The sequence below is a fragment of the Nicotiana tabacum genome, chromosome 6, assembly GCF_000715075.1.
Source record: "Nicotiana tabacum cultivar K326 chromosome 6, ASM71507v2, whole genome shotgun sequence".
NCBI classification, from domain to species: domain Eukaryota; kingdom Viridiplantae; phylum Streptophyta; class Magnoliopsida; order Solanales; family Solanaceae; genus Nicotiana; species Nicotiana tabacum.
The window spans coordinates 137,121,432-137,132,817 of record NC_134085.1 but is presented as its reverse complement, the minus strand read 5'-3'; the positions used below and the strand labels follow the sequence as shown (position 1 = coordinate 137,132,817).

The window sequence follows — 11,386 nt, the reverse complement described above, 5'->3', positions numbered from 1 at the left end:
TTTCTTTGGGAAGGATCAGTTTGTATGGGTCTGGGCCACCTCGTATCTTTGATCCTTCTGATTGTCGATACAATGCCCGACGTGTCGATGCTAAAGTTATATTCCGATAACAGAGGTGCCTCTGTGAGATCGGGATGCTTATCAAAACCACTTTTGCTCATAAGTCCCCGAGAATTCTGTCGTCGATCACTTCTTCGATTGTTCCGGGTGGAATTGCGTCCTGAACCATTGTTCCTTCGATCTGCGGTATATGGTTGATATCATTATCTGTTCGACCTTGGCTCTCTATCGACGTCCCTCTAGGTTTTGACTGCTGACCTGTTTGGATGTACTGAACTAGAAGAGGCTCATAATTTGTCGTCCTCAACCCTGATCTTCGATTGATATCGATTGTGCATATCTGCCCAAGTCACGCTGGATACTCGATCAAATTTTGTTTCAACTGATGTGATGCTATCGAACTCCATTTGTTCAACCCTTGAGTGAAAGCTTGAACGGACCAATCATCTGTGACTGGTGGAAACTCCATGCGTTCCATTTGAAATCAGGATACGAACTCCCTCAGCATTTCATTATCCCTTTGTCTTATCTTGAAAAGGTCCGATTTTCCTGTTGCGACCTTATGGCCCCCGTGTGTGCCTTTACGAAAGAATCTGCTAACATGGCAATGAGTCGATGGAATTTTGTGGCAGGTTGTGATACCAAATCATTTCTCCCTTTGATAAAGTTTCCCCAAAGTTTTTCAACAAAACAGACTCAATCTCATCATCTTCTAAGTCATTTTTATTTAGTCCGCACGTGAAGTGTTGTGTTCATTAGGATCGCTGGTCCCATTGTACTTAGGTATGTCTGGTATATAGAACTTCTTAAGAATGGGCTTCGGGGCCGCACTTTGAGGAAAAGGCTTCTGCAAGAACTTTTTCGAATCCAAACCTTTTAGGATCAGGGGTGCCCCCGGTATTTGATCAACTCAGGAGTTGTATGTTTCCATTTTTTATCATTAGCTTCGATTTTCTTCTCTCCTGACTCAATTCTTTTGGTGACCTCCTCGAGCATTTTTATTATTGCAGGATCAGTCCTCGATTTGCTACCATTAGACCTTTCTGGCACTGGCTCAGTACGGTGAGTGATTTCCGGCTCGACCCCACTTGGAGTCCTCTGTTGATTTTGCAACTGAGCAATAGCGTCCTGCTGAGCCTGTAGCATCTCGAATATCACCTAGAGACTAACCCTTCTGTCTCCTCTGCCCTATGTACCTTGACCACCAGATCGGCCTTCCCTACATACACTCCCTTCAGGGTCTGCGCCTAGGTCCGCATTTAGAGCAATGTGCAAATTGACATCGACTGGATCATCAACCGATGCTCCCCTAAAATTAGCCGGTGGCACCCCAGCTTCTAGAGCAATTACAGTGTTGTTTTCCCAGTGAAATCCGAGACCATCATCACCATGTGTGGGTGCGTTTTGGGTAGCCCCGATTTCCATCGAATATGAAGGAACATGTTAATCTAAACACATCAGATTTAGCGCGTAAATCATAAAATGAGAACTTACTTGTTCTTCGTGGTACGGAAGTAGAAGACGGATGAACCGTAACTGGAATCACTGGTCGGTGGTGGTTGTCACGTTGTGACCGAGCAACCTCTATATCACAATCTAAACCCTAACCGAAATTGAGAGAGAAGAGCGTCGAAAAAAACTACAGAGAGTATCCTTTTAATGTACACACTAAGTGTACTTATATAGGAAATATTAGGGTTAACTAATAACCCTATTGGGCCTTAAAGCACTCGTTATGGGTGGACCCACTTTTCCTACATCTCCCACTCACACATAATGGGAGTGCTCATCTAATTAGAAACATATTCTGATCTCCTCAATCATTCATACAGGGAAATAGACCGTGCGACCAGCATACTGTGAGAGCTAAGTGCTATATATCTGTTAGGAGTATATAGCCTTTCGTCGAGTGCAAACCTGCAAATAGATCATAAAGTATGCAGTACCCTAGATCATGTAAATCACATTTGATATAGTCTCAAAATATCATATATCATTATTTCTTGTATTCACAATCATAACTCATAAGTTATAATTGGTGCACCAGTGAATACAAATAAATGAGATTCCATCAATGATCTTTCTCTTCTCATGATTCCCTTAACATTAGTATCACTGTTTTTCTAGTTATGCTCCGCTAGACCGAATTTGTGTTCATGGTCTTTTGGAAAAATACTAAGATAGCTAACATCACACTAAGTCTCAAGTATCTGATCAGAGTCTCTAACAGTACAAAATCTTGAGCTATCATAAAGCTCTGAGTCTCACACAACAATAAGTTGAGAATGGACTTATGTTAACCCAATTGGTCGACATTAGCACACATGGTATGAAACATGTGCTAAAGCATTTTCTCCCTTTTCCCAAGGAGCTTATGTCTTTATCTCATAAAGAATATTGTACATATGATATTTAGACACCATAATTATCGAAATTTGAGTTCTTTGATCGACAATATCATTTTTAACTCACATCTGGCTCACAAAGTAGACTAGGTGAACATTTTTCACCCTAATTACCTAATGTCATTGTTTAAGTGACATTCTGATTTTAAGCGAATAGCTCTCAAATTATTCTTATGATAATTTTACGTAAAATCATGTCTCATCTCCTCATATTACTAAGATAAGGAGGCGGTTTCCTTTGTGAGAAGGTCAACCTCATGTCTACTCGACATACTTATAAAAAATGAACAAAGAATGTACATAACATTCAACAATAAAAATATATATGTATGTAAATCAACTTTATTGATAATCAAAGAACATCAGTTTGAGAACACGGGAAAATAAATAACAAAATAAAGTATCTCAGAGTCTACGCAAGCCTTGTGTTACAACCCATATCCACATGTGTTAGTTCATGCCATATATTAGTTAACATAAATCCAAGAAAGAATTATCTTTGAGATGATAAGAAGTCAATCCTATTGGTCTTAAGTGATACAAGAGTGTATAAGGGTGATTAACAAGTATTAGAAGTTAAATGAATCAAGGTTGTTGTAACTCGTATTTTCAGGTAATCTAGCGGTGCTTAATACACTCAAGAGTTCATTTATTAAGGTATTTTAACCATATAATATCCGTATCATAAGTCTTGAAGTCAAACGAGTTATGAAACAAAAGTCGACAAAAGTTGTCGCAACTTAGGTTCATAATTTTACTTAAACATTAGGTCAAATGTTTCTAATCTTTTCTCCTAATTTACAAGGAATTACGGGGTGATATACCAACAAAATTAAATATCTATGAGTCTAGTTTCCAACGCATTAAACCGTTCATCGATACAATCTCGGAGTAGAGAGATATTCACGTTTTCGCGAAACTGCGCCAAGCACCTCTCTATGGGGCCCACTAAGGCGGTTTAAGATATTTGGACCTATATAGGATGCCTCCAACCCGTTTTAAGTCATTTCTTCTCACTATTTTCAGACCTTAGAACCCTAAGAACATCCTCTCAAGGTTCTCTCAAGATTCAAGACCCAAAAAAGGGCAAACAACACAAATCAAGTGTCGGGAATTCCGTGGCGCTAGTAAGTCTCTTGTTCTTCTTGTTGTTGCTCATTTTTGTGTCGTTACAGCTCGTGTGGGAGGTTGTTTTAAAGGGTTTATGTTCTGTAAATACTCCCTCATGTTCTTAATATCAATCCTATGTGATTTCAAGCCTTCGAAAGTGAATCTAGTGCCGAAAAACACTAATTGATCGCTAGTTTCGCTTTTTTGTTGTTGTGGCAGCATTGGAGGGATATTTTATGGAAATTTAAGGTCAAATTGGAGTTGTTATTTCTGTATAAAGGTAAGGAACCTCTTAATCTATATGTATTTAAGATTATCCATGTTGCGTCTAAGCCATTGAAGCTAGAACTTGTGAAATATATATTGAAAGGCTTGGTAGTAATGTTATTGTTTTGTGGACTATTTTGCGTTGCTATTGGGCTGCGTATTTTACTACTGTTTTGTGGAGTTTTGGAGGAGGAAGGGTGTGGATAAACACCATATATATGTAGGGTTATGGGCTGATAGTTATTCGTAACATTTCCAGGTTGTTTGACACGACTACGGTGGTCGTCGTATGTATGGAGTGATTAGGCTGTGTGTGGACTATTTTGGGAGGCTCAATATGTTTATTATCGATGTTGTTTGGGCTGTTTGGTGACTGTTTTGAATGGTGTGAGGTCATATATATAGGGGAGGTGCTGTCCGTTTCATCGTAAAATAGGTTGTGGTCGATACATAATAGTTATGACGCTTAAATGATAACGATAGTATCGTTTCTCTTATTGTAGACTAAGGAGTTTTGACAATTGCATAGCTTGAGATTGGGACAGTATATACAAGGTATGTGAGGCTATCCCTTTCCTTCTTTTGCACGACTCCGCTTGTACATAATGTAATGAACGAGCTTCCAAGATACTCTACTCTTAGAAGCTAGCAGTACTTACATTGTTTTCCCTCTTATGGAACGATTGATGTTAATGTTGCTTCTCTTATTCTTATGTTATCAATGTTGTTGGTACTTCCTGATTCTTATAAGGTTCATAATGAAGAGTTAGTCCTAATAACGTGTACAGAGGATACCGACCTTACGTCACTCCGAAAGGTTTAGAATGTGATTCCATGAGTCGAGCATGCATTATATATATGTATCTATTTTACTCTACCGAGCCACGCTATAGTTGGCCGGGTACGGCACCTATTGTGCAACCACTGATCAGTTGGATTTTACCAAGCTCCACGTGGCTGGGTACGATTCTACCGAGCCTTATGATGACCGGGTACGTTTTTTTACCGAGCCTATTATGGCCGGGTACGATATGATGATGATGATGCCCACAGAGGCGAATGTTTTAAAGGTTTATGTATTTATACATATGTATCATGCATTTCATGTCAGTAGCCCTCAGAGGTACTAAGATGTTACAGGTTGTATATTCTCTATCCTTGCTTACATTACTGATCGTATTTATGGTTCCCTGCCTTACATACTCAGTACTTTATTCGTACTGACGTCCTTTTATTTGTGGACGCTGCATGTCGTGCTGCAGGTCCTGATAGACAGGCAGGTGCAACTCCCCCACCACAGTAGGCTGTCCAGTTCAGCGGTGATTGGCGAGATCCCTTCTCCGGACTTGCCTTGGTCTTGGTATGCATTTTTGTTATAGACATTATGGGTATGTCGGGGCCCTGTTCCGGATATGTTGTAGCACTTATGTTCCTTTAGAGGCTCATAGATAGGTGTCGACTCATGTATAGTTTGGTATGCCTTGTTGGCTAGTTTTTGTTGTATAGTCTTTCATAGTAGCGTGGTAGCTCATACCTTATATGTAGTTTCTTGATTGTCTGGTCATCCCCTGCTATGTATGTTCATGCCGTCATATTTTATTGCTGGTTGTCCATGATCTAGGTCTACCATTTATATTGATCTCGTCAGCCCTAAAAGATAATAATGAAGGTTGGATGAAATGTACGTTGGTGCTCGGCAAGTGTGGTCGGGTGCTAGTCATGGCCCTCCAGTTTGGGTTGTGACACCTTGAGACCTAGTGTGTCTCACAAATGCATATCTAAACAAAGGCTTGGTCAATGGATCTGCTAGCATATCTTTTGTAGACACATACTTCACATTCACTACCTTGCATCTAACCATGTCTCTCGCATAGTTATACTTGATATCTATATGTTTGGTTTTACAATGAAACTTTGGATCCTTGGTGGAGGATATTGCAACCTCACTGTCATAGTAAATTAATACTGGTTCAGTATTTTCAGCAATATCCAACAAGTGCTCCAAGAACTTTTTCAACCAAACAGCTTCTTGTGATGCTGATGCGAGAGCCACGTATTCGGCTTCCATCGTAGATAGTGATACACATGATTATTTCTTACCACTCCATGATATGGCCCCATCACTGAGTGAGAATACATATCCTGAGGTATACTTCCTATCGTCTAGATCTCTTCCATGGTCAGCATCACTGTATCCAACTAATCGCAGATCCTTGCCGCCTTGATAACAAAGGGCATAATCAGCAGTTCACTTCAGATATCTCATGATCCTCTTTACTGCTTGCCAGTGTGCTAAACCTGGGTCGGTTTGATATCTACTTGCCAAGCCAACTGCTAGACAGATATTAGGTCTAGGGTACACCATAGCATACATTAGACTTTCGACTGTGCTTCTATAAGGAACTCGGCTCATTCTTTCTGTCTCTTCAGGAGTCTTAGGACACATCTGACTTCCCAAGTATGGCCTTTACTGATAGGAGTTTCAACTGGGCTACTATTTTGCATATTAAATCGTTCAAGAACTTTTCTAATGTAATTCTCTTGTGAGAGATACAATAGTTTCTTTGGACGATCTCTTGAAATCTTAACTCCAAGAATATATGCAGCTTCACCCATATCTTTTATCTCAAATTGGAATGATAACCATGACTTTATCTCGGTTATAAACTCCTTATCATTTCCAGCTATAAGTATGTCATCTACATACAATGTTAAAATCACAAGCTTGTTTCTTGATCTCTTGGTATAAACGCAATGGTCTTTATCCATCATGGTAAAACCATTGGATACAAGAATATTTTGAAAGCGTATATACCACTGCCTTGAAGATTGTTTGAGGCCATAAATTAACTTCAAAAGTCTACAAACCCTTTGTTCGTGGCCCTTTTCAATAAAACACTCAGGTTGTTCCATATATATTTATTCATCTAGTTCTCTATTGAGAAAGGCAGTCTTTACATCCATATGATGTAATTCAAGATCCAGGCTTGCAACAATAGCTAGAACCAGGCGAACTGAGGTAAATCGTACAACAGGCGAGAAAGTCTCTTCGTAGTCTATTCCTTTCTGCTATGTATACCCTTTCGCCACCAGTCGAGCCTTATATCTCTCAACTGTGCCATCAGCCTTGAGCTTAACTTTGAGAATCCATTTGCTCCCAATTGCTTTGCGTCCTTCAGAGAGGTCAACTAGTTCCCAAACGTTGTTGACTCTCATAGATTCCAATTCATCTTCCATTGCTTTTGTCCATTTATCCTTATAAGGGCATGAGAGGCCCTCTTTTACATTTTTAGGGTCGTTTTCTTCTTTTAGGATCATCATAAATAGTTCTCCGCCTTCAACATCAAATCATCGGCGGGGAATATTTTTACGATAACCACGTCTTACTTGTGATTCATCATTGTTCCCATTCGGATCAATGTTGCTCCCACTCAGATCAAGATCATTCATCCTGCTCCCACTTGGAACAAGATCTGTGACCATCTCGCTCCCACTTAGAACAAGATCCATTTGGACACTTCCACTAAAAGTAGAAGGATTACTTTCATTCGCATCTGATGATGAAGGAGGTCTTTGATGAAAACTAATTCTTCATCTGCTAAAATTCTCCCACTCGAATGAAGTGATCCTTGTACTTCTTGATCCATTATCTCAAATAAGGTTAGGTCTTGACCTATCTCTCTCTTCTTAGGGAACTCATCCTCTAATAATGTGACATCCCGTGATTCAAAATCAGTTACACTCCTACTGTCTTGCTGACCTATAAACACATGAGGTTTCAGAGTATCTTATAAAGATACTTTTCTTTCCCCTCAGGCCCAATTTGCCATATTTGTGAGAGGAATCATGTATATAGGCAGCATAACCCCAAGGTCTTAATACACTTAGGTCAGGTTGTCTTCTAGTCCATAACTCATATGGAGTGGTAGTAACTGATTTTGTAGGCATTCGGTTAAGTACAAAGGTGGCAGTAAGCAATGCACCGCCCCAGTAACTAATTGGGAGGTTAGCTTGTGCCATAATTGACCTAACCATTTCTAGGAGCGTTCTGTTTCTTCTCTCCGCAACACCATTTTGTTGTGGAGTATTTGGGATAGTCAACTGATGAACTATTCCCTTTTCATCACATAAATTATTAAACTGAGTTGATAAATATTCACGACCACAATCAGTTCGAAGAGCTTTTATCTTCTTTTCGAATTGATTTTCCACTAAGCTCATATAGCTTTTGAAGCAACTTATTGCTTCTTATTTGTGGGAAATCAAATAGACATAACTGAAACAGGTAAAGTCATCAATAAATATGATGAAATAACTTGCTTCGTTCCTAGCCCTAACATTCATAGGCCCACAGATGTCCGAATAGATTAATTGCAAAGGATATTCTTGCAAAGATTTTCTTGCAGATTTTCTAGCTAGACAATTTTCACAAGTGGACAATTTTACATGTTCAATGCTGGAAAGCAAACCTTGTTTTGCTAACTTTTGCATTCTTTATTGGCCAATATGACCAAGTCTAGCATGCCATATGTTTACATCACTATCATATTTATGTGAAGAAACAAACATAGAAAAACTAGCATTATTATTAAATGAATCATAATTTAAATCCATAATAATTAAACCTCTGATCACATGACCAAAACCAAATAAAGTTGAACCAAAACTTGGCAGAATTTCCATGAGAAAACAAGTCAAATCCTAACTTAAGCAAAACTGAAACTGAAATAACATTCCGGCGAATTGTTGGTGCAAAGAGAACATCGTGTAGTATTAGGCCTCGACCACCACGCAGGACTAACTTGTATGTAACAATCCCTTCAATAGCAACTTTATTGTTGTTGCCTACATATATCCACTTTGCTCCACGTGGAACTCGCCGAAATTTCAACAAAGGCACCACATTCCCAGGCTATGTGGTCCGTTGCTCCTAATTCTACAATCTACAAAGGATTAGATTCAGTTAGAAAAATAGAACTAGAAACACAAAGTTCACTAATTCGAGCATCGTGAAATACCTTTCTAGGAGGCTTAGAGTAATCTCTAGCATAATGACCCTTCTTGTCACAATTATAGCATTTCACTTTATTAACTTTCACACGTTTGGGACGTCTGTTATCGCCTTTTTCAGTCTTTGTTCTTTTAGCAGGCTGAACTTGAGGTGGCCCTATCTTCTTTCCCCAGTTCCTTTTCTTTGAATCACTCTTGGTTTTGGAGGTTGTTTCCATGTGCAACTCAACTATTGGCTTTGTAGCCTCAAGTCATTCCTCCTCTAACTCAAGGTGTCTCCGGACATCTTTCAGAGTTGTGATTCGCTCATTATGGGTCAAATGCATTTTCATATGATCCCAAGAACTAGGTAAAGAGCGTGTGACAGCTTGGATTTGGTGTTCATCAGCCAACACATGACCAGCATCTTTCAACTCCCCGATCATATTTGTCATTTGTCTCAGATGTGTTTTCATTGAATGTTCTGGGTGTTTCTTATATGAGTCAAATTTGATCGTTAAGGATCTCAACTTTGTAGTGGAATAGGTACCGAACCTTTTTCTCAAAGCATTCCAAAGATCCATAGCTCTTTGGTGATCCTTAAACTCCCTTAGAATGTCATCATCTAAGGTGCTCAACAACGTAATGCGAGCAATGGAGTTCTTTTTCTTCCAACTGTCATAGGCTTCACGCTCACGCCTATGCTGAGCAGTGTTGCCTTCCTCAGGCTCATTCATGACATTGTTGATGGCCTCCAGAGCCTCTTGCTCCTCTAGCACATACTGGACTTTCAAGCTCCAGGTTTCATAATTGTCACCATTGAGTTTCAACCCTTTGTTGAGCTCAACAACAATGTTTTTCGAAGCAGTATTCATTCTTTAACAAAATAAAAAATTAAAATGAGGATCATGTAAAAAAAATAAAGCAAGACACGATGTTCTACATACATACATATTATGACACTAAGCATCAATTGATTAAGTTAATAAATACATATATTAATTATGGAGTCAAAAGTTCACTATGTTCCCAATCATCGTCCAAGAATTAAAATATGATGAAAATTAACCTATTCAATTATCTAGCTAAGTGTCTTAATCATGTTTAAGACAACATAATTATCTATCATGATTTTACAATTCCATGTAGATTATAAGTTAACAAATAACTTATATTAGCATGCAAATAAAATTAATGTCAAACTAATTAACATATATTACATGCTATACAAATTCACATAATATTTTATTTTAATATTAAAACTAATTAACATATTATACATGTTAAACAAATTAACAAGTATTGCTAATATTAAACTAATTAATATTGATTTCATGCTAAATAAATTAACATAAAGCATGTGTTAAACTAATTAACCAAAGTAATGTTAAAACAATTAACATTTTAAGCATGTTAAACGAATTAACAAATTAATTTAATTTTAAACACATTAACATTTCTAGCATGTTAAACAAATTAACAAATAAATTTAATGTTAAATACAAATAAATGTAATGTTAAACACATTAACAGTTCTAACATGTTAAACAAATTAACAAATAAATTTAATGTTAAACAAATTAACATTTCAAGCATGTTAAACAAATTAACAAATAAATTTAATGTTAAATACATTAACAGTTCTAACATGTTAAACAAATTAACAAATAAATTTAATGTTAAACAAATTAACATTTCAAGCATGTTAAACAAATTAACAAATAAATTTAATGTTAAACTAATTAACATTTTAAGCAATTGGAATGGTAAAATTATTATAATTTTGATAAAAGAATACAAATACTAAATTTATATTCTGAAAATTAAGTCCTATGGCTGATTTTCGAAAGTTGGATTTTATTAAAAAAAAAAAATAACAGAACTAAATCTAAATTTTATTTAGGCCATTAGCCCAAAATAAAATTAAACAAGACATATAAAAGTGGGCCTTTAGCCCAATGTCTTAAGTCTGCAAGCACAAAAAAAATCTTGAAGTGGGCCTTTAGCCCAGTTAATGAATCTGGCCATAAATTAATTATAGAGGCAAGACCTTTCCTTTTGTTTTTAAAGGAATGATGGGCCATCAGCCCAATAAGTTAGTGTTGCCATTCCAATAATACCTGCAGCCCAAATCTACTATAATAGATAAAAGGAATTTTTAAATTCCTATACACTATATGAAATTATATTACTCTTTCTACTCAAGTTTTACTATAATTACATATACCCAATTACCATTTATGTACATTTTAAGAAAATTAATGATAATAATTAGTGTCCTAAAATTACTCTTAACATATCTTCCACTCCCCCACGTTTTTCTCTCCACATCCCACCCCCTCCCCCACGTATCTTGCACAAGAGAGCAATAATTTTACCATTGACAATCATTAAAAAGCTTTGAAGCTTTGAATTCGAATTTGGGTTTTCAAAAAACATTGTTTGTTTGAATTGGATGTTGTTGCAAAGAATTGAGAATTCTCTCTACGTCTCTCTCTATCTCTCAATCCCAAATTTCAGTAATATAAAGCAAAGGAAAAGAGAGCAACAATTCC

The 11,386-nt window shown here is 37.3% G+C and overlaps 1 protein-coding gene across 1 annotated transcript; it reads right to left on the bottom strand.

Moving 5' to 3' along the window:
* Positions 1–5,931: 5,931 nt before the first annotated feature.
* Positions 5,932–6,255, bottom strand: LOC142182068 (secreted RxLR effector protein 161-like). The gene is made up of 2 exons (XM_075255976.1): positions 6,162–6,255; positions 5,932–6,062 (listed from the first exon to the last, which is right to left on the bottom strand). Exons 1-2 carry the CDS (start codon positions 6,253–6,255, stop codon positions 5,932–5,934), a joined length of 225 nt encoding a protein of 74 aa, XP_075112077.1.
* Positions 6,256–11,386: the final 5,131 nt, after the last annotated feature.

What these genes read in the sequence shown, in the direction of transcription:
- LOC142182068 (XM_075255976.1), bottom strand. Translation starts at nt 6,255, where the DNA reads ATGAGCCGAGTTCCTTATAGAAGCACAGTCGAAAGTCTAATGTATGCT. An exon ending in TCTAGCAGTTGGCTTGGCAA is followed by an intron (nt 6,063 to 6,161) that starts GTAGATATCAAA and finishes TTTGTTATCAAG; the next exon opens with GCGGCAAGGATCTGCGATTA.